Source organism: Mirounga leonina, unplaced genomic scaffold (genome assembly GCF_011800145.1).
Source record: "Mirounga leonina isolate KUSES-001 unplaced genomic scaffold, KU_Mleo_1.0 Mir_353, whole genome shotgun sequence".
Lineage (NCBI taxonomy): Eukaryota > Metazoa > Chordata > Mammalia > Carnivora > Phocidae > Mirounga > Mirounga leonina.
In genome coordinates, this window is record NW_023270699.1 from 3,600,538 (window position 1) to 3,624,197 (window position 23,660).

The following is a 23,660-nucleotide window of genomic DNA, read 5'->3' on the forward strand; positions in this document are numbered from 1 at the left end:
TACTTACTAATTAAAGGCAAGTCACATTTTTCCCCTCCCTGGGCTCTGTAGTCATACCACCGATGGCCACTTGATAGTCACATCCAGGTCGGGTTACACAGCTGCCCGCGATAATGCTGTTTGCTGGGATGATTGAGTCGACAAGGCTGAGTGACCTGGTGGAAGTATTTCCCGATTGGAAGAACCTGTTGGCAGCCTGCTTACCATCACGCTTGCTCTTATAATGAAAAAGGAAAATATTTCTGCTTTTAATGATGGCGGCCCCAGAAATGGTGAGTAAAGTGGGTGGGGGAGAGACGATGCTTCTGAAAGAGGATTTCGCAACATTTCTCAGTGTTGTGAAACCGACCGACAACCGCCTTTTTGGGAAGGGACTTCCATGCCTGCCTAGGTTCAAGGTTTCAGAAAGCATTTTACCACTTGTTCTTATTCTGATCATAAATATTTAAGCTGCGTAATTTGCCACATGCTGATAGTACGTGGCAAGTATCAGCAAGAATCAAAAGCAAAAATGCTGGATGTGAATTTACTAGTTTTCTAAGATACTTTTCAGAGCCACTTTTGAGACGGGAATGAAATAAATATTTTTAGTGCATAACTCTCGCTTCAATTTTCCTAAGACCATGCGAAGCAGCGTGAAGACAGAGTTTGCGTTAAATGGCTTAATAGTTTCTTGTTGAATCTCAAACATCACAACCAGTAAACAGAAATTGAAAATGGGTGATTTAAGAATCTATGTTTCTATGCCTGTTGGAACCTCCTTTGAGGAAGCAGGTTCCCAGAGAACTCATGCCTGACTGATACCTGGGAGGGTGAGTTGGGATTTAGTTGGGAACATTCCGCCATTTCCTTGCTCACTCCGCCCCTCTTAGAGTTACGGGAATGATTTCCAGAGGCTTCTGACCTCTCTGGCTTTGCGATAGGTGGAATTCTTTCGGAGGAAACAGAGCCCCAGTGTAGCTGGTGCAAGCCAGCGGTCCCCAGCTGCTCCTCCCTTTGCTGTGTGGGGGATTGGGCACCCAGAGGGCATGGATACTTTCATCCTTAACTAGGTCATGCCCGCGAGAGCCAGGGAAGGGCTGTGTTTACGGAAAACTACAAATACTGTGGGTGAGTGTCCCCTCCATGGTGCCATCTACATTTTTTGGGTGTGGACATTGTGTGAGTATAAAAAACTTCTTATGGTTATGATAGGTGTCCCGCATGTGTAGGCAAAGGGTTGAGTTTCCGTGGGACAAAGAACAATGACAAAAAAGAGAAGGAAGGTGCTTTGAAAGTGATTTATCTTCTGAAAAATAAAGGTGCAGTAATTTCTAAATCATAAAAGGGCATATCTCTAAAGATTGCTAGTCAACTGATTTTAAGATTGGTAGGAATACACAGTGAGAAAGTCATTATTTTAGCAGAATTCAGTTCATAGTTTTTCGTTAACTCTGGAAGTTTCTCTGTTACCTGCTGTGGCTCAGAAAAAAAAAATGCGTTCTCGCTGGACACATAGTTTTGATTAATGGGTACTGAATGTGCTTTATGTGGATTGTTGGATTTCAAAGATTTAACATGACAAAGATGTATTTGACACTAAAACCGTAAATAAGGGAGCAAACGCTTTCTGTTCTTCCTGGTGAAGGAGGTGGAGCCAAACCTCGGAGGTCCTGAAATAGTCACCATGGGGGAGAATGACCCACCCCCCGCGGAGGCCCCCTTCTCCTTCAGATCACTTTTTGGACTTGACGATTTGAAAATAAGTCCTGTTGCACCAGGTAGGTGGAACCAGGTGTGATTTCTGGGGAAGTGTCCCCAGAGTGTCCCTCTGGGGACATACTCACCAGGATTTCTCACACCCACAAGCTGGATGCTTGCGCTTCCTTGGGTTTATAGAACCCCGGAGAGGGGGGCATTAGAGAGGGCCATCACCTTGTTCAGCCCCTTGCCAAATCCCGGAGACAGAAGTTTGCATTCTCTGAATGGAGGTTTTCAGAAATTGAGGCTCCCATTGCCCCTGGGAGTGAGGGGTCAGGTCCTGCCAGAAGATCTCCAAGCCCCCCAGAAAGTCCTGAGAACCAATGCTCATCAGCTCTTCTGGGAAACTTAGAGTAAGCTGGGCATTGCTGAAGGTATTTGATGCCTAGAATAAAATCCAACAGCAGGAGACAAGAGCTGCTCTGAGCAACAAGGAGAGTTGGTTTTGTAAATAGGTCTCAAATGCAGGACTTGGAACAGTGAGCCGGAATGCTGACCTCTGGGGCCAGCACGGGGGATGTGTGGGGGCTCTGGCTGAGGTTCCAGAAAGCATGGAGTGGGGGCTGCCCTAATGATTCCTTTTAAACCCTCTGGACAATTGAGATTGGGGGGTGGTGGAGAATATGGGAGGTGGGAGGACAGGTTTCAAGTAAAGGCAAGGATACACAATTTAAAAATACAACTCAAAAAAGGAACATAAATATACATTTAAAAAATACCCTGCTATCACCTGACCCCCAAGATTTACCTGGTTTTTATGTTTACCTTCATTCTCTTCCTGTCCTTGCCCATAAGTATGCATTCAAGCGCAGTGTAGGTATAGACAGGTGTTTTCCCATGTGCTGCTTGGTTTTTATACATGCTTTTGTTTATAACATCACAACATTCCATCAAGTAGATGTGTAATTTACATAGTTTTTAAAATCCTCATTTGACATAGAATTGTTTCTAATATTTTTATAGTACAAATAATATGAGCATGAATAACACTATACATATTCACCTCTGCTAATTTTGCTTATTTCTTCATGATTAATTCCTAGCAGTGGGAATTTAGTAGTGCTTTAAATAAATAAGCAATGTATTGTTCATTATAACAATTTAGAAAACACAGTTAATCAAAAAGATTTTTAAAAATTACCCACAATTTTACCATTACTCAAGAGATAACCCTATTTGTGCTTTAGTATTGGATTTCTTGCCTTTTTCTGATCTACATACCTGTATTTTCATTTGGAAGTGGCATATTCTATTTTGAAGCTTCCCCCCCCCCCAAATGAAACAATATCATGTTCTTCTTTCCATGGCATTAAATAATTAAATATTCTTTAGGGGTTGGAAAACTATGGCTCATGGACAAAATGTGGCCCACTACTTGGTTTTATAAATAAAGTTTTATTGGAACACAGACATATCCATTTATTCACCTATTGTCTATGGCTGCCTTCATGCCATAGTAGAGTTGAGCAGTTGCAACAGAGACTATATGGCTCATAAAGTTTAAAATATTTACTAACTGGTCCTTTATAGAGGAGGTTTGCCAACTCCCTTTCCCTATCATGGAACTAACTCTATACATGTGTTCTATCACCAGTTTCTTCTGATGGGCGTTCAGGCTGTTTCCCATGCATCAGTATTACATTTGCCACCTCTCTAAGTGTCCACATAGGTAGAAATTTATGTACATCAATGATGACATCTTAAGATAAATTCCTGAAAGTGGTTTTACTAGGTCAAAAATTCCATCCATTTAAATTCTGGTTCGTATTTCCAATTTGACTCTCAAAAAGTTTATACAACGTCTACTCCTCTTGACTATAAGCGGAGGTCCATTTCCTTGCACTTTGGACTGCAGTGGGGATGCTACCACAGCAATCATAATAAACACTGTGAGGTTGATATGTAGTTACATTTGATTTGCAGTTTTTCAAATTTCCAGAGAGGTTGAAGGTTTTTTCGTGCTGGTTAATCATTTGCATTTCTTTTTTGGGAAGCTGCTATGCATTTTGCTTTTTATTCCAGGCATGCTCGCAAAGACAGAACAAGGAGGGGGAGCGGGGCCATGGTAGCGCCCACAGGGCACCACGGCAGATGAGCTGTAAAGAGGCAAATGTGAACGATACAAAGGTTCTAATTGAGCAGCAATCTTGGAATCTATAATTAGGATGAATTTCCTAAATCTAACTCTTAGACACAAAGCAACTGGAATGATAAGAGGTCATTCTTGGGGTTCCTGCTGATTTTTAAAGTGTAAGTGGAGTGTGGGCTCTCAGTAAGGGGGAGTTATTAATTTGGTGCAGGCTTCTGGGGGTGGGGAAGGCTGGAAAGAAGAGTCTGCTCTGTAAACTCAAGACCACGAATTGGTTGCCCTGGAAGGAATTGGTCTCCCATGCTGAGATAAAACAACCTCCATTATCATGACGTCATTCATCCATTCAATTGACTGATACAGTTGACCCTTGAACAACACAGGGGTGGGGGTAGGTTGCTGACTCCCCACCTAGTCAAAAATCTACCTATAACTTTTGGCTCCCCCAGAACTTAACTACTAATAGCCTACTATTGACCAGAAGCCTTCCTGATCACATAAACACTCACTTAACAAGTATCTTGTGTGTTACATGTATTATACACTGTGCTCTTACAATAAAGTCAGCTAGAGAAAAGAATGTGTTATCAGAAAAATCTTAAGGAAGAGAAAATACATTTGAGGTATGGTACCATAAAAGATCCATGTGTAAGCGGACCCGCATGGTTCAAACCTGCGTTGTTCAAGGGTCAGCTGTATTTGTCAAGGACTGCTGCATACCAGGTGTTGGTCTAGGCTCTGAGAACACGGCTGTGGAGCAAATTGCCTGCTCAGTGTGGCCAAGACAAAGACCTTGCCCTCTGCCTCCCCCTCCTCATTCTACATCCTTCAGGCCACGGACTGTGTGCCTTTCCTTATTCTCCTTAACTTCTTCCTTCTTCCCTCTTCCTTGTTCCTTCTCTTACTCTTCTCTTCTTCTCTCCTCCTCTCCCACCTTCCCCCCACCCCATTTTTGTCTTCAAATTCTTTCTTTTTTAAGGAGCCCTGAATGATATTGGCCATTTTATAAGCACAGCCTTTATTGCCGGAGGGTGAAGCTGTGGGTTTCCAAGGACAGGCAGGGGGAGATCTCGGAATGCTTTCCATGGGGGCCCTCTCAGCTCAACATCTCTAAGCCTAGGGTGCGAGAGGAAGGGACGTTGTGTCCTGAGTAACCGTGTGCTGTGAAGAAGGCTGTCTCCCCTTCCTACACTCCCACCTTCCCCAGTGTAAGTGGGGACAAGTCTGGCATAGGTGTGTTTTCAGGATTGATGAGATAATTTGCATGAAGGGGCCTGTTCTTCTTGGAGTAAAGGTGCTGGTGGAAATTCTCCTGGTTGCCCAGAGACGCTTGTACTTTGGGGCATCTTAACGTTTATACAGCGCATCCTCTTTCTCATCCAATCTGCCTGGTTCTTTCGGCAAGAACTGGGACAGGTCTGGGGTTTACCCTACTTGCAACCTAACAAACCTGCCTGCGCAGTTTGCTGGATGCTGGCAGAAGACAGGAGACTCCCGGGTCAGACACGGAGGACGTTGTTACTCATGCAACGAGCAGCACATGCGTCCTGCTCGAGTCCGTTACCCATGCCCGCCAAGCCCCATGGAGGTGATATGGAACAGCCCAGGGATACACTGCATGCCCAGGGGGTCTGCATCCCACGAAGGAACCCAGAACCAAGGCAACTCAAATCTTTTATAATGGATTGCAAGCAGACCTGCACACACTTTGTCCCAAAGGAAAACATTGTATTTGTTAAGCCAGACGCTAGGTAAACCTGCTCCTTTGCTCTGGAGAGAGACATCATCTCTATCTTCTCGGGCTGCTTGCTCTGCCAGCATCCTCAGGGAGACGGCCTGGGACAAGGCTATTGGTGTCCCCAAGCACCAGACTCGCGGAGAACGGGCTGCTACATCATCCGGTGACCCCCTCAGAGGCCCCAGCCCTCCCTCTCCTCAGAGTACCCTGTTTGGGTTTTACGAGTCACCGCCCTCTCTGGGGAAGCATTTCTGGGGACCTGGGCTCCGCTTCCCTCCTCTACCAGTTTCCTAGGGCGGCCGAGACAGACGACGACAAACTAAGTGGCTTAGAACAACACAGGTCTATTGTCTCATGGTTCTGGAGACCAGAAGGCTGAAGCCCAGGTGCCGGCAGGGCTGTGTTCTCGCTAAAACCTGCGGGGAACCCTTCCTCGCCTCTCCCCAGCTTCTGGTGTTTGCTGATAATCTTTGGGGTTCCTTGGCTTGTAGGTTCATCACTCCCATCTCTGCCTGCATCTTCACATGGTGTCCTGTGTCTCTTCACACCATTCCCTTCTGTGCATGTCTGTCTCTGGCTTCAACTGTCTCCTTTTTAAAGGACACCAGTCAGATGAGATTAGACCCACACGGTGGCTTTGTTTTAACTTGATGGCCCCTGTAAAAACCCCATTTCCAAATAAGATGATATTCTGGGGTCCAAACTTCAACATACTGAGGGGCGGGGCGGGACACAATTCGGTCAGTAACACCATCCCCTAAGCGGGGATGGACACAAGTGGGCTGGGGGCGGAGAGCATGGGGCTGAGCCTCTGGAGCATGTGTCCCCGGATAGGTGGCCTTTGGTCTAACCACGGCGACTTTCTTTGGGCCAGAACATTCTCTGCTTTGAGGGGAGTGGGGATGGGTAGCTCAATTTTAAGTTTTATTTTATTCAAATCCGCTGCTCTGTGGCTTTTTGCTCTTCCCCCACCTTTTCGGTTTTCAGACGCGGATGCGGTTGCAGCACAGATACTGTCCCTGCTCCCACTGAAGTTCTTTCCCATCATTGTCATTGGGATCATTGCCTTGATATTAGCATTGGCCATCGGGCTGGGCAGTGAGTACGATTCATTATTTAGTGGGCTCTCGAATGCCTGTCCAGCCGTTTAAACTTTGATGAGCCCCCCGCTCACACCGGCGGGGTGCTGCCACCCAGCCTTAATTACTGGAGGCAAACGTCTTTTGGGCTTGCTGACTTTGAGTTTTCTTTGCCTGCATGAATGTAGGGCCAGCCTGGGGCCCAGGAGGGGCTGCTGGCCATGCTCGGGGCTTTGTCACCAAGGAACCTGCCCAGTTAGAAGTATCGAAAGGCAGCTGATGAAATAGGATTCTGCGGGCGGGAAGGGGTGAGGGGCCGGGAGGAGAAGACAAGGAGGCCATTCATGCAAGGCCAAGCATACCTGCTATTTTTAAAAGAAGGTTCATGTGGCTTTTGAGAAAGTGAGTCATTTGGATGGGCTCTAATAGGGAACAATATCTCTTCTTCTCTTTCAAATAACTGGCCCACCTGCTCAGCTGTGTGGTCCCTGGTCCCTTCTCTTCTTGCCCAGGGTCAGAGACAATAGGAGGTAGATTGGGGGCCGAGTCGTCCTCACTCGGAACTGCTTGCTCAGCTGGCTCAGCCAGTCGGCCCGCAGCCATGCATTTTCTCTCTTGACCTTGAGCCCCAGACCTGTGGCTCAAGGCCACACAGTGAGACAAAGTGGGGTGCAGCAGCCCCACCCTCTGGAATCTGGAACAGAAACTGGGCTGAGGGAGACAGGCTGCAATTTCAATGCAGGTTTCATTATTGATGGCCAAGCTCAAGGCCACGTGGCCAGTGGATGGTTGTTAGTGTTGTCCACTGAAGAAGCCAGCCCTTCCTGACACCCTTGTCCTCTCTTTTCCTCAGTCCACTTCGATTGTTCTGGAAAGTACAGGTGTCGCTCATCTTTTAAGTGTATTGACCTGACGGCTCGATGTGACGGGGTCTCAGACTGCAGAGACGGGGAGGATGAGTACCGGTGTGGTAAGGCTGTGCACCTCACGGTAGAAGGACCACCCAACCCTGACCTTACCCATCCGTGCAGTGGGTCCAGATCCATGCCTCTGTCAAGTCACGTCCTTAACTGGGATCCACCTGGCATTCATCCCCAGGGGTGACTGAGCTGGAAGCAAAGGGAGGAGGACTGTTACCTGGGGTCAAATTTCGGTTGGGGAGAACACAAGAGCAGAAAGAAGAGAGCTCAGGGGGTCCAGTCAGTAAGAACTGCCCCTGCCCTGCAGGGTGGGGGTGCTGTGGGCGAGGGGTAGGGCAGATTCAGCGGAGCAGGGAGCTGAGTCGGCTGCAGAGCGACCTCTGCCCGTGGGCTCAGGCTCCGCTGGCCGCTCACACCCGGTTTGTCCTGTGCGCCGGGCAGTCCGCGTGAGTGGCCAGAACGCAGTGCTTCAGGTGTTCACAGCCGCGGCGTGGAGAACCATGTGCTCTGACGATTGGAGAGGCCTCCACGCTAACGTCGCCTGTGCCCAGCTGGGGTTTCCAAGGTAATTTAAAGAACATTTCCTGCTGATGGTAAAGCATTTGATCGTGGTGACAATGGGGAGAGAGAGCCACCTCTTAGTGGGGCATTTACGGGGTGCGGCTGCTCACCGTCACGCTGCATCCTCACAGCAACCTTGATGTCATCCTCACGCCCCAGGTGGGCACACCAAGCCCCCGCCTGCTAAGTGGCTTGATCAAGGTCACACGGGAAGGGGCATGTTTAGGGGTGTCTCATGGTCAGGACAGGACCCCAGATGCACACAGGAAATAGAGAACTTCCGAGCCCCCAGCTGCTCAGGCTACAGCCAGAGGGTGGCTACGTGGCCCCCACGCGCCGGGTGCCGGTGGCCCCACGGACGTGTGCGCACACTTCCCGGGAGTCCCAAAGACCCAAGTTTGAAAAGCCAGCCATTTAGGGAAAACACAATCACTTCAAACAGTTGTTTGGCAACATGTAGGAGGGATAGCGCTGGGAGTGGGGTCTTCATTTTTCAGCGTTTGGTTTTGTCTACGTGACGTTTTGTGCCGAGGGGACACATTTCTCTCCTCCTCTCTCCTGGCCCCCCTCTGACCCCCGGCCCTGCTGTCCTCTGTGGCCTCCCACCACGGCACCCCAACCCCCTTTGCTCCTGGCCCCCGGGGTTCAAAGCGGGTAGACTCTCTGAGTTCCCAGGCTCTTGGGTCTTTGCACCCGAATCCCCGTGTCCTCGGCCCAGCTCCCCGACTTGGACATTAAAGTCGGAAACTGCTTGGAATCCAGGGAGCCTCAATTTTCAGATCTGGCACATCATCCTCTCAGCTCCTTTCTCCAGTGCCTGTGACACCCCAATGTCCCCCAACCTGTGTCCCTGAGACCACATCCTTCTCACCTGTGACAACCTGGATTCAGGAATCGGCAGCAGTTCAGCCCTGTGACAACAGCCAAACCACCCACCACAGATGCCTCCCAGGATTATGTAGACTTCACCCCTCGCAGACGGGGATGAGGGGCTCACACCCCGCGTGCACACACACACACCACACGTACACACACCGCATGCATGCGCAGACAACATGCACACGCCACACACACACACACACCACATGTGCACACATACCACATGCACACACACCACACGTACACACACCGCATGCATGCACAGACAACATGCACACGCCACACACACGCACACACACGACATGTACACGTACCACATGCACACATACCACACACACATACATGGCATGCACACACACACCACACATGCACACACATACAACCCGCACACACACCACACGTACACGCACCGCATGCATGCACAGACAACATGCACACGCCACACACACGCACACACACCACATGCACACACACACCACATGCACACACACCACACGTACACGTACCACATGCACACACCACAAACATGCACATGCACACACACACCACATGCACACTGCACACCATATGCACATAGACCACACACGCACCACATGTACACATACCACATGCACACACCACACACACGCACACGCACACCCCCCCACATGCACATACTACACACATGCACACCACACACATGCACACTGCACACCATATGCACATAGACCACACACACATACCACACACACACCACACATGCACACACAGAAAACATGCACACACCACAGACACACCACACATGCACACACACCACACACACACATACCACACACACACACACCACATGCACACGCCACACACACCACGGGCACACACACCACACACATGCACACCAGGTACCACATACACACACCACATGCACATACTCCACACATGCACACTGCACACCACATGCACATAGACCACATGCACACACACCACAACGCATACATGACATGCACACACACACCACACATGCACACACACCACGTGCACACACACACCACACGGACATGCACATACACAAAACATACACCGTGCATGCCACCCACCACTTAAACACACACAAGCACTCACATACGTTACATCACACACCACATCGTGCACATGCCTCACACACATACCACATCAGACACACGGATACACACAACACACCACGTCATACACATATTACACACCACACGGCACACACATCACACACTACATTACTCGTATGTACACAAGCACAACACCACATCACACAAACACGAAGTCGCACACGTGCACACTCACATGCCTCACACGTGCACACACACACACACACACACACACCACCACCACCACTGCAAACAGCTGAGAGCTTCTCCGGGCACTTCTGTTCCCTATGGAGGCCCTTTCTTGGACTCACGGGGGGCACCCCTGCCCTTCCCGGCTCCCCTCCCTCTCCCTCTGGGAGTGCCTTCCCTTCCCCTGGATCCCCAGGCCCCCCTCTACTATGCAGGAGGGCCCAGAGACCCCTTTCCCTCAGATCCCCGGGCGCCCAGCCGCAGTGAGGTGGTCCCCTTACGCTTGGCGTGCACCCTCGGGGGGAGTCCAGCCGACGTGGTTTTCCCAGACCGCCCCTCGGCACGGCCGCTTTCCTTCCCTAGGAACCCATCCTTCCCTTCCGTATCAATGCTTCAGTTCCAAGATTTACTTCTGTAGCCTTTTTGCTTTTTCCTCCTACTTCTCTCCTTAAAGCCCTTCTTTGATCTTCTCTGCTTGGCTGTATCCCATGTCAGCTATCTGGATGACAGCAAAAGGGGAGACTATCAAGCCGGATCGCCTGGGTTCGAATCCCTGTGTCCTCAGCCCAGTTCCCTGACTCAGCCTCCAAAACAGGGGCAACAGTAGCACCTGCTGTGAAGGGCGGTGTGAGGTTCGCGTCGGAGTGAGCCTGGCACACAGGAACGCCCTGGGAGAGCTGGTGGCTGGGGTGGTTATGACCACCTGGAGGCTGGGCCATTTATGGCGATCCCGGGGTGGCCCTTGGGGCCCCCATGCATCTCACAACTCTCCGGCTCATCAGCTCATCACCTGGCGCCTGCCCCATTGGTGGTTGAGCCATCCCTGGGAGGACTGGGAGGGTCACTGCCCTCCAAACTCAAACTTGACTGCACTTTGTATTCTACATCTACTCCTGGCACCCCCGCCTCCCCGCCCATGGCATTTCCATAACTGGATGCAATCCTGGGTGATAAACTGGTGTGTTAGTGAGTGAAGCAAGCCAGCTGCCTCGTGTTTTGCTCATTCCATGAGAAAAGGGGAGGATGCCCTTTCATTTACTACCCCTTATCTCATAACTCTTCAAACACTTGATTTTTTTTTTTTTTTAAAGATCATGCCTTCTTTACCATTGTTCTCCAGAAGACCCGTTTCCTGACACTTTAAACATTTGCCGGGGGGCGCTGAGCCTTTTTCCTTCTGTGTTCATCTCTCCCCAATGGGAACCCACCCCAGTCTGGCTTTCATTCTCCCTGACCTATTCCTCTTGGATTCTCAGCATCCCCACTCTGGTCCCACCTGAAAACACTCCGCCTAGTTCTGTGTTCTGCTCTCTCTGGGGCTTGCTTCCGGCCAAGCAAAGGTCAGTTCAGCTGGGTGCATCAAGGGGACCTACCCAGCTACACCAGGAAGTGGGCTCCCTGGTGCATGCCCAAAGCCTGCCGGGGCTGGAGGGGCCGTGGGGTGGGGGCCAGAGGGGCCCATGGTCCCAGACAGTGCAAGACCTGGAATGCCTTCCTAAGCCAGCAGAGGAAGCTGTTGGTGGTTGGAGGGGTGGGAACGACACCCCCCGGTACGCCACACGTAGTATTCTGACATGAACACTGGTTGATTTGAGGCCCAGAGCGAGTTCACACTTCGGGGCTGCGTGTCCAATGTACTTGCAGCTACGTGAGTTCAGACACCCTCAGGGTGGACTTGCTCGAGGAGCAGCTCCAGGAGGACTTTGCGTCCATCAATCACCTCCTGCCCGATGACAAAGTGAGCGCTCTGCACCACTCCGTGTATGTGAGGTGAGCGGCCAGGTGGTGGCCACTGTCCGCACTGCGTCGCCTGCTGGCTTTGTCGAGCTGTGCACGGCCCCACGAGGACCCAAGGGACTTGAGAGTGTGTCTCCAAATGCAAGGTGGGGGCTTGGCCGCCTCAGTTAGACTGGGTGGAGGGAGCACCGGCTGGGGTGCAGGAACCCACCCCAGAGCAGGCGAACATGGCCCGACAGAGAGAGGGAGGAGGGTGGTAAGGAGTGCTGCGTGTGTCGAGCTGTTCTCGTCGTGGGCCCCAGGGGTGTGTGCGGAAAAGGGCAGAGGGACAAGGAAACTAGAAAGAACGCGATTAAGAAAGACACGTGTCCTCTGTCTACAGAGTACTTTAACATTTATGATTCCTATTCCACGTTTCCCCCGACAACTCGTGAGAAAGGTAAAATGAGGTGCCCGTAAATGACGGTACCCACAGCCCAGTGTGTCCCCGCCTCTACAGTCGGGCATCCCCATATGCTCTTCCTGGCACTTTGGGCCAAATCCCAGGAGCGTGTTCTCTGCTCTGGGAAACAACAGCTTGTCAGCCTGTCCATCACATAATTGATAGTCACCCCGGACTTTGTGGGGACAGCTCATCTCCTAAGTCCTAAAACCTCCGTCTGGTGACACCCCCTTTGTCTTGCATGATTGCATGAACGGCCTGGGGCTCTAAAGGCAGGGAAAGTCACAAAGGGACACGGGTGGATTCTAAGAACAGCACATTCCCTGCCCCCCCCCCCCCCCCCCCCCCCCCCCCCCCCCCGCGTGCAAGGGCGAGCACGTGTCCTTTCTGGAGCAATCACAGCTCTACTCTGGGGAGGAGTGTGATCCAGGCTGCAAGGACACCTGCCATGCTGTCCGAAGGGCACTCTGTGTCCTCCAGGGGCCAGCGGAGAAGCCCGGGCTAAAGCTGACCTGCAAGCGACACCAGTGATGTTTATGAAACAGCCCTCCTCCTGCGTCTCCCATCATTAGCTCTACAAAGCTTAGAAACACTCAGTCACCTGTCACACGCACAATACTTCACTGTAGCCAAATGTTTCGGAGTGAGTGTTTCGGAATGAGTGACCTCACAAGCGTGTGTGTTTTTTTAATATGGACAAAAATTGCAATCTGTATTAAAGAGCAGGGGAAATAGAGTTCATTTTTCTTTTATCCCAAGATTAAGTTGGAAAAAAGTGTCTATTTCCCTGACCTCTGGCGTTTACCGTAAACCTCCTCTTTTGCTCCTTAGGGAGGGGTGTGCCTCGGGTCGTGTGGTTACCTTGAAGTGTACAGGTAAGAGATTTCGCACGGCAGAGAGAAATGGAAACACGCGCGCGCTCCCAGACTCCGGTCTCCCCCGCCTCCTCAGACTGCTCGGGGTCCCCTCGTCCTAGGTGCCAGGTGGGAGCCCTGCAGACCCCACCTGATGGAGGAGGAGAGCAGCATCAGTCTGTCTCACCTGTTAGCAGGGTGGGGGGCGGCGGCGGGGGAGGCAGCCGGAGCAACTTCTCTGCAGCAGACAGGACCATGTTCTATGATGCCCTGTCACTCCGCGGTGGCTCCAGCAGCCTGGCTCACTGTCACTTTCTCCTTCCCACTCCCCCTTCCCACCTCAAGGAAAAGTGTGCCCAGGCTGGTCAGTGCCCCAGGCTCCCTGCCCCATGGCAGGCGCCCCTGGCAGAGGGAGGGTTCACACTGCAGGGGTGGGGTCTGGAGAAGTCAGGCAGGTGCACCGTAGCCCTGCATTACTGAGGAGAGGGCTGCCGAAGGTTCCCGTGCTCCTGGTGAGTTGTGGTCATACTGGGGTCATGGGCGTCGCGGGGAGGGGCGCTGCCAGCACCAGACCTTCCCATTGCACCCCTACGTCTGCTCCCCCTCCGGCTCTCTTTCTGGGCTGTGAGCTCTGCAAGGACAGCAGGCTGTCGGGGGGGGGGTGGTCTGTGGGTGTGACAGCAGGTTCCCCAGAAAGGTCTGTGGGATCAACCCCCAGCCCTTGTTGTCTCTCTGCAGTCTGTGGTCTGAGAATGGGCTACAGCTCACGCATCGTGGGTGGAAACGTGTCCTCGCTCATGCAGTGGCCGTGGCAGGCCAGCCTTCAGTTCCAGGGCTATCACCTGTGTGGGGGCTCTGTCATTACCCCCGTGTGGATTGTCACTGCCGCGCACTGCGTCTATGAGTGAGTGCTCGTCGCCCGCAGACCCCGTCTAGACTGGGCCGTGTTAGGATGGGGAAGATTCCAGTGGTCGGCAGCAGGCCCAGGAAGCGGCAAACCGACCGGATGGTCACAAAGTAATGTCCAGTGGCGTGGACCCATCACTGTCCCTGCTGGCTGTGACTGGTGACCCTGAGCTCATTCTAAGGATTTCAGACCGGCCTCTCTTACAGAGAAGGTAGAAAGCTTTGGATGGAAGCTTCCTTGCAGGAGGGAAATGGCCAACCTCCCTCTAGCAACTTACAGGGGAGCATGCTGTGGCCAAGAGACTGAGAGGTGGCTCCGGCCGGATGGGCACTGACCTCCCAGGCAGTGTCTCGGGGGAGGTGAGCACGGGGAAAAAAAACCACAGGAAGACTTCCAAACCCCAGAGGTCAATTCTCCGTTTTTGTTTTTGTTTTGGCTGCTGTCTGATGGAGAATGGGCCCTGAGAGACCCCTCAGAATGCTGAGAAGTCTGGAGGTGAAGTCATCGAGGCCTGCCTGGGGAATGACTGGGGTGCTCCTGCTTCAACTCTCTGCCTTCTCATTTCAGCCTGTACCTCCCCAAGTCCTGGACGATCCAGGTGGGGCTGGTTTCCCTGTTGGACAGTCCAGCCCCTTCCCATCTGGTGGAAAAAATCATCTACCACAGCAAGTACAAACCCAAGAGGCTGGGCAACGACATCGCTCTCATGAAGCTGGCTGGGCCGCTCACCTTCAGCGGTACGTCTGGGTTTCCTGCTGCTCTGTTGCTTTCAGTTATTTCAAGAGAATTTGTAATCACCCCTTGAAGCCTTTTTATGAAGCTGCTTTGCAATCCTTGCTAGATAATTCCAGGAGTTGGCTCATTTCCCCGCTGGCCAGGGTTGATTATCTTTTCTCATTAAAGTTGTGATTTTCCTGGTTCTTGGTATAACGAGTAATTTTCGACAGCATTCTAGACATTGTGTTATCACATTAGGTGACGCCGGGTCCATATATCTCTTCAACTTTCGCAGGTGGTCACCCCGTTCAGGTTCGCTGTGCGTGACTTGCCTACTTTTATGGGCTGTGCTTCTGATGATACTTGATTTTAGAGACCCTGTGGTTCTACTTTGGTCAACTCGGTTTGTCTGGTGCCACTGGGGTTCCCATGGGTGCCACTTTCTTCCTGCTGGTGCCAGCAGGAGCTGCAAGGGACTTCCCCAGGCCAGGCCACGGGCGTCTTGAGGTGGTGGAAGGGGGTTGCTGGCCCTGTGGGGTCAAAGAGCTCTTCCCAGAGCTTGTTAAGGTGAGGTGCCCTGCCCGGTGTCTTGGTCATGGCCTACAAAGAGGGCACTTCATAGGTCAGTCAGCTGGGGATCGTCCCCGTGGCCACTTCTTTACTGTGCATCTTCGGCTCCCTGAAGTACTCAGAAACAGTCTCTCCCCTCTAGCTGCTGCGTCTGGCAGGCTACGTGTCTCCCTGGGAAATACCTAGTCCTAACCTCTGAAAGTTACAAGAATACCAGAACACACAGGATAGAGCTTCCAAACATTTTGCAGACGCAGACAAAGGATTACGAACCTACTCTTAAATTAAAGCCCCCTTTGCCTTCCCCAGCATATACCTGCATGGGTCCCCAGAGGAACATTGAACAAGGCCCCTGATGCCCCAGAACTGTGGCCCAGGATCAGTGTGTTCATCACACCACATACCTCATGTTCTACGTGTAATGCTCTGAAACTAATATTTCCGGAGAAGCAAAGAGAAATTGTAATGGTGGCGTTCGTTTATCATTAATGATACTTGGTTATAAAAAATGAGGTGCTGACATCCGCACTTTGATAAAAATTAGCAAGTGCTCTTACTACTTCTCTGCCTTTCCATTACTGTCCCGTGCGGAAAGGCTTAGCGCATCTCAGAGCGTCTTCACGAGACAGCCTCATGGCAGCCGTGACGCTGTCTCTGCTGGAGGGTGTATGTGACACAGCCTATGGGGACAGGCAAGCTTCTTGCCTCCAGGTGTGCCAGGAGGGATCAGAGTAGCCATGGAGGGATGTTTCACAAGGCAGTGCGCCCATGGTCCAGACCAGGAGTGGGCAGGTTAGGGCCCCGGGACCCAATCTGACCTGTTGCCTGTTTTTGTAAATGAAGTTTCAGTGGGACACAGCCAGATCCATTTGTGTACCACTGCCTGTGGCTGGCTGCTTTCAGGCCACGGTGGCAGGCCACGCAGCCCACAGAACCTCGGGTATTTACTATTTGGCCTTTCACAGAAAATATGCCACCACCTGGTCCAGACCCACTCACGTTGCCACAGATTAGGCTCTGGGGGGGGAGGATCCCTGCGCTGAGCTGGTAGCTTTTAGACCAATCAAGGGCTTGACCTTCCTTTGGGAGATCGTCTGAGCTCTTCCGAGAGTGGACACTGGGGAGAGTCATTGTTTTCTTGGACTAGTGCTTCAGCTGAGTTCAAGGTTGCTGTCTCCCCTTGCAACAGAGATGATCCAGCCCGTCTGCCTGCCCAACTCCGAAGAAAACTTTCCTGATGGAAAAATGTGCTGGACGTCAGGATGGGGGGCCACAGAGGATGGAGGTCAGTCATCTGAAATCAAGATTCTGAGTCCAGGGAGCCCAGAGCCACGAGGCCCAGGGTGGACACCCACCATGACATGCTGCCCCCCGTGTCCCAGTGTGGCATCCCCGTGGGAGGCCCACATGTCCCAGGCAGGGGGTACGGGTCAGCTGCTGGACACACGCTCTCAGCAGAGTGGTTGTGGGTCAGAGTCATGGTTCCATTTATCTTGGGGAAATTGCAGACTTTGTCAGGGAGAAATAAATGGAAAAGGAGGACTAGGGACCTTCCTTGTTGGGGAGATGTTCACCAAATCATCAGGCGGTTTCCCCCCATCCTCCCCACCATGCTAGCAGAGTACATAAGGAGCCCATTGAGAACCCTTCCCAAGTTTTATTCAGAAGGCAGACATCTGTAACTGGTGACGAATTTTCATCTTGCGTGACTTTGGAAGATGTGCTATTTCATTAGAGGAAGCAGTTGTATGGAAACTTACTGCTATAATCGTAACGGTAGTAGTCATCTTAATGAGAACAGCGCATGCCAATGGAACCCACCCCATCCTTCCATCAGGGTGGGGCACACCTGTGCTCATCACTCATAGGTTTTCCGCCAATTCCTTTCCTTCTGGTAGAAAATGTAGGAGTTCCTTGGGCGGGGGGGCTGTTGAAACAAAGCTCCATAAACGGAGAGGCTTAACTAGCAGAGACTCAGTCTCTCCCAGCTCTGGAGGCCAGAAGTCTGAGATCAAAGTGTCACAGGGCCGGTTCCTTCTGGAGGCTCCGAGGGTGATGAACTTACCCCTGGCCTCTCCTCCAGCTTCTGGTGGCTCCAGCCATCCTTGGCATCCCTTGGCTTGTAGACACATCACTCTGGTCTCTGCCCCATCTTCTTGTGCGCTCCCCCCGCCGAGTCTCAAATCTCTCTCCCCTTTCTCTTATAAGGATACCAGTCTTTGGACTTAAAGTCCATCCTAAATCCAGGATGATCTCATCTTGAGATTCTTACCTTAATTACATCTGCAAAGACCCTACTCCAAATAAGGGCACATTGTAAGGTTGCAGGTGGACATGATTTTTGGAGGTGCAATTCACCCCAATACAGGAAGTTCAGAATTTTCCTCCTGAGGCTTATTAGTTGAGTCTGCCCCCCGCACCCCGAATGTCCAAGGCACACAGGGCTTACCCAGATCTAAAGGGTCGGTCCTCTTCCCAGGGCAGGGTCTCATGCCTGCAGCTTGCCATGTCCTCTTGCCCATATTGGAAGCTTCCTCCACAGACACGTTGAGCTCCGTTTCACCACGTACCAGGTGCTGAGCCGGATGTCTCCAAGCTGTGTGCTCCTCACAGCAGCCCCTCGGTGGGGAATTATCTTCATGGCCGTCTTGAGGGCGAGGAGCCTGGGGCTGAGGGGAGCTGAGCGCCTGGCCTGGGCTCACACGACCAGGTGGTGGGAGGTCTGGGCTTCCACATCCACGCTCCCCCCACAGCCCTAGTCACATTGTTTCTCAGGACTTGTGGCGTCAGACCTTGCCAGATCCGGTGGGACTAGTAGGGAGAGATACCACTCTCAGCTGACCTCTGGCCAGTGGTCCCCAGGCAAGTGGGATATGGGTGGATTGCAGAAGCCCGTGCAGAAAACAGGATGCAGCTCACACTCAGAGAACTCTTAGAATGTGGGCTTGAGGAGTGTAGACCTGCACCCCACCTGCTGGTACATGCTAGAGCCATGGGAATAGGGCCGTGCCCTGCTTTCAGCCTATAAAACATAAAGAGACCCGGTTTACAAACAGGTTAAGTCAGAGGTGTGGATCCCTTTGGGTCGATGGTGGGGCTGACCCAATGGCAGATGTATCATTTCCTGTTGCTGTTGCCACAAGGCCAAACTCATTGGCTTCAACCCCAGGAAGGTATTATCTTCAGTTCCGGAGGTCAGGAGTCCTCATCCATCTCCACAGGCTAGAATCCATGTGTCAGAAGGGCAGGTCCCTCCTGGAGGCTCTGAAGGAGAGTCTGTTTCATGGCCTTTTCTAGGTTCTGGGGATTGCCTGCTGGCTCGTGGCCCTGCCTCCGTCCTCACAGCGGGCCAGGCAGTGTCGCCGCCCCCCCCAGCTCCCCCGCTTGCCTGACCTCGGCTCCCCCATCACATCTTCTCCTCTGATGCTTGCGGTTCTGTTTAGAGCCCACCCAGGTAGCCCAGGCCCGTGTCCCCATCTCGGGGCCCTTCTGCCAGGGAAAATGACACAGACACATGTTCCTGGGATTGAGAAGTGGACAGCTTTGGGAGGACACTTTTCTGCTGACCACATGAAGGTTCTGCCTGCAAACTTCACGGGCACGGGTCTCAGTTTCCCTTTTGTAACCTGGATTGTTCTGAGGCCCGAACGGGCCGGTGTGGGTAGAGCGCTTGGCCCAGGATGGACCCTGGGGAGGTCCATGCTGGTTACTGCTGCCCAACCTCCTCCTGCTTTGGCCACTTTAGGGGAGTGCGTGGCCCTGATGGGAAGCAACGTGCTGCCTGGCCCGCTCATCAGGGAGCTCGCCACAGACCACGTGCCGGCCGCCTCCAGGAGTGGCCTTCTCTGCCACGGGAGTGTGGCGGCCTGGCCCCCGCCCCCGCCCCGGTGCGTGCCCTGAATTCCCAGCAGGGCCCCTCAGGCACGTACTGCCCTCCCTCTGACACAGGGGACGGCTCCCCGGTCCTCAGCCACGCAGCTGTGCCTTTAATCTCCAACAAGATCTGCAACCACCGCGATGTGTATGGCGGCATCATCTCTCCCTCCATGCTCTGTGCCGGCTACCTGAAGGGCGGAGTGGACAGCTGTCAGGTAGGGGCCCTTGGTGGCCTCTGGGGGCCACCGCGGCAGGGGAGGCTCTGGACGGTGACCCAGCCTGTGGGACAGGCCACGGCCAGCATTGCCCTGGGACTGACTGAAAAGCAAATTTACAGGGCGTGGGGAAGACGTTTGCTCAAGATAGCACTCCCTTGCCTGGCCGCCGGCCGAGTTTACCCGGCGCTCCCATTCCGCCTGGGTGCTGGTGGTGGGAGGGGTCTGCAGGGTGCCCCCCGCCCCAGCCCGGGTTCTCAGAGTTTGCAGGGGGGCACCAGGGGCTGCAGGCAGGTGGGAGCCGGTGCATCTGGCCTCCAGAGCCACAGTGAGTGCGACTCCAACACTGTGGGGGTCCAGCCCTGGCCGGGCAGACCCTCCCTCTAGAGCGCTCCCCAGGCTGTGTCCAGCTGCCTCGGCCTTCATGGGTTCAGTGCCTCTAGAATCTGGCAGGGAGACAGCTGGGGGAGACCATCCCTGGGGCGCCGAGGACCCCACTTTTGGGAGTGCCAGCATCAGTTCTCGGAGGCTGGGCGCGTGAGCGTGGAGCCAGCCTGGCCCCGAGTTTTGTGATGAGAAGGGGCAGATCCTGGCGCTGAGACCAGGGACACCCCCCACGGTGCCTCTTTCCTCGCCATCCAGGGAGACAGCGGGGGGCCGCTGGTGTGCCAGGAAAGGAGGGTGTGGAAGTTGGTGGGCGCAACGAGCTTTGGCATCGGCTGTGCCGACGTGAACAAGCCCGGGGTCTACACGCGCATCACCTCCTTCCTGGACTGGATTCACGAGCAGATGGAGGTGGGTGCAGCTCGCCTTGGTCCCCGTCATTTGCCTCCAGCGTCCTTTTCTGTGGCCCCAGGGCTGCTAGGCAGGGTCAGGGTGCGACACTGGGGGGTCTGTCCAGCAAGCGGTGCCCTGTGGTCTCTGGGTGTGGGACGTGAGCACCGCTAGTCCCACAGGCAAGGCTGGGCGTGGGGGTGGTCCTGGGGGATGGGTGCACACAGGGCGGCCACAGGGACGTGAGGGACAGACTTTCTCCACCAAGTGGGGAAAAGAAGAGGGGAGAATGAGGAGGAGGCCCTGGGGATGGGGATGGGTCCAATGGGCATGAGTAGAGGGTGGACAAGGTGCAGACAGTGGGTGAGGGTGTGAACCTGCAGGCCCCCAGCGCCCACTGAAGAATCTGGACCTTGCTAAGAGCCAGGGATGGGCCGGAGAGTCTCTGATCTCGGGAGGCCTGGGCAGCTCTGGGCTTGGGGGAGCCTCCCTGAAGGGGGGTGCCGCAGGAGGGAGACAGGTCACGGAGGCCGGCTTCCAGGACCAGGGCAGGCGGGAGAAGGGAATGCCCCAGGCAGCCAGGAGGGACGGCCACCCCTGGGGGAGCAGGCCGGAGGGGCGGCGGGCCCGGCCACCCAGGAGCCTCAGCAGCACAGCCTTCTACCTTGTGGATACCCAGCAAATATTTGCTGACTTGATCTCCGATGCTGAGCCCCCATCACGCCCTGGACAAGTTTCAAAGATCTTGGGTTTTGCCTTTTGTTTTTAAAATTAAGGCCAAATTTACGCAACATAAAATTAACCATTTTAAAGCGGACAATCCAGTAGCCTAACACCTTCACGGTGCCATATAGCCAGCAACTCCATGCGCTGATGTTGCACATTCAGGACCATTTTCGCCACCTCATTAAGCAGTCACCCCCACCCCCACCGCCTTCCTCCACCCCACCCCTCCCCCACCAGTGTCTGGCAAGCAGTAGTCTGCTCCTGTCCCTAGATCAAAGACCTTTTAAAATGCTTCTTTCAGTTGGAAACAATTGGCTAAGAAAGACATCAAACACCTCATGCACCTTGGGTGTTACTTTCCACTTCCTCGGGGATTTTTGCTTTGAAGGAAAAGCTACATCATGGCTGCCCTTTTCCAGGCTGAGACCTGGTTTGACTTGTAGTCTTGCTGAGCCACCATCCTGTGCATCCTCTGCAGGCTCGAATAGTTTCCACCCTCAGTGCCGCTCCCGGTGAAGCGATGCTAGAAGACACGCCTTTTCCAGAAATGCCTGTTGACACTCCTTTTGTGAGCCCGCACACTGGCCCAGTGAGCCTCACGAGGGACACGGAACACTCTTTAGCACAAAATTCAGCCCAAACCCATCCACCTCTTTGGAAGCAAGAGAACAGACGTTTGCAAGAGCAGCCCCCCGCCCCCCGCCGCTGCAGTGGCCCTGATGGCCAAGAGTGGGACCCCAGGGTGCAGATGATCGTGGGGGTGTGGGGGATGGAGGCCGGGAAAGGGGGAGTCACCCACAGAGCCACTGAGGTGCCCCCTCCACGCAGCCCTGCTCAGGGACAGACAGTCCACGGGACCAAGCTAGCTGTCATGAAAGTCAAGTTTGAAATGGATGTGGGTCCGGGAAACCAGCTCCGAGTCTTCAAGCTGTGGAGGAGGGCCGGGGCCTGGTGGGGGCAAGTTTCCAACGTCCCCTGGGAGCCTTCTAACAACAACGGTGCTGGGTGATGTCTTGCCCTGTTTCCCTCAGCACTGGCCTGGGTGGCAGGTCCTGGGGCTGTCCCCACATTACAGGGGAGGAGACGTTCGTCAAGCCCCCGCAGCTGGTGACAGCAGAGCGTGACTCCAGCCTCGCACCTGCTGCGCAGCCGAGCCCCACTGTGGGCCTGCACGGGAGCGTCCCTGGCTGCCTGTGTACCTGGCGATTGCCAGGACCCTTCTCCAGAGGGTCTGATCAGGGGATGTGGGGTGAGGGCCCTGGCGATTTTGATGCACGGGATCTTCAAGGGAAGACACTTCGGGGAAACACCGGTGGGGGTCCTGTGGCTCCCTGGAAGGGCTTATAAAGAGCTTCCACCCCCTCCCCGCACCTGGATCCATGCTCCCCCTGCCCCGATGAGCACGTTCACAAGTGCTGGATGGACGGCGGCTGGATGGCCCCCTGGAGGCCTGAGACATCTTCGTCACCAGCTGCCTCGGTCCGTCCAGTGGGGCCAGTATGAGAGCTGCCCTTTAGCAAGTCTCTTCAGATGTCCCGGGGAGGGGGGAGGATCCAGAAGAGGCTTCCCTTCCCATGGGAGGTTTTCCAGAGGTCTGCATTTTCGGTTGTTTCTTTGAATATGCCCACGGGCCTTCCAAGGTCCCACACGGGTCGGAGGGGAATTGGCCCGGTCATCAGCTGATGGGACTGCCTGCTGAGTCATCTCTGCCTTCATCCACTGTGCTCTGTACGGGGGCTTAAAACAGAGCTGTTCTGACTCAAGCCGGGACTCAGGACCATGACACGAGGCCTGGAAGGGCCATGTGGCAGCTAGGGAAAGCGCCCAGGTCGGGGACAGCCGATGCGGAGGCGCGTGCTGGTAGGAGCGCTGTCTCACACGCCCCGGGGCCCGCCAGCAGAGGCCACCTTTGTCCCCCCACACAGCGGGGACCAGCCCACGCTCACCCACGGCAAAATGCAGGTGCCCGCTCCGTCTCATCATGGGAGGCCGGCTTGAAGCGCGAAAGAGGGTAATGGCTGTGTTTTCATTTCTAGAGGGACCTGAAAACCTGAACAGAAGGGGACAGGTGGCCGCCTTGACTTCCTGCCGTGATGGAGACCCCCCGTCCTTCCACGGGTCCCTGGGCAGAAACTTGCAATGGGAGCGCGAGGCTTCGGTGCTCTTCTTTCTGGCACCACCCGCAGAGCCAAAAGAAGGAGCACCTTTCTGTCGCTCCACATCCAGAGCAACCCGCTTCTAGCACCTCGACAAGCCGCGGGGGCGTTGGGCTAACATGACCTGATGCTTCTTGGTGACCTTCGCCGAGAACAGATGTGGGAACGCCTTCGTGGTGTGGCCTTGTCCCACTTGTCCACTCGGCTTTCTCTGCCCCCAGACACAGGCAAACCCCACCAAACAACGCAGGTACTCAGTAAGGACTCGAGGCCCAGAGCCACAGGAGGCCAGTGTCACCGCATGTCTTCATCCCTAGGCACTGGAAGCAACCCAAACTTTCTACTTCCAAGGGCCCTTTTCGCGTGTGGGAGCTTGATCTACAGTGGTTAGTCG

General features: G+C 53.7%; 1 protein-coding gene across 1 annotated transcript; it reads left to right on the forward strand.

The window, feature by feature from the left end:
• The first annotated feature begins 969 nt into the window (after positions 1 to 969).
• On the forward strand, positions 970 to 23,164 carry TMPRSS3 (transmembrane serine protease 3). Its single transcript, XM_035029976.1, has 13 exons — positions 970 to 1,161; positions 1,628 to 1,760; positions 6,555 to 6,665; positions 7,500 to 7,616; positions 8,008 to 8,131; positions 11,937 to 12,062; positions 13,303 to 13,346; positions 14,064 to 14,229; positions 14,800 to 14,969; positions 16,709 to 16,804; positions 19,468 to 19,610; positions 20,253 to 20,405; positions 23,147 to 23,164. The coding sequence occupies exons 1-13, from the start codon at positions 1,126 to 1,128 to the stop codon at positions 23,162 to 23,164; spliced, it is 1,437 nt and encodes a 478-aa protein (XP_034885867.1). The 5' UTR covers positions 970 to 1,125.
• Positions 23,165 to 23,660: the final 496 nt, after the last annotated feature.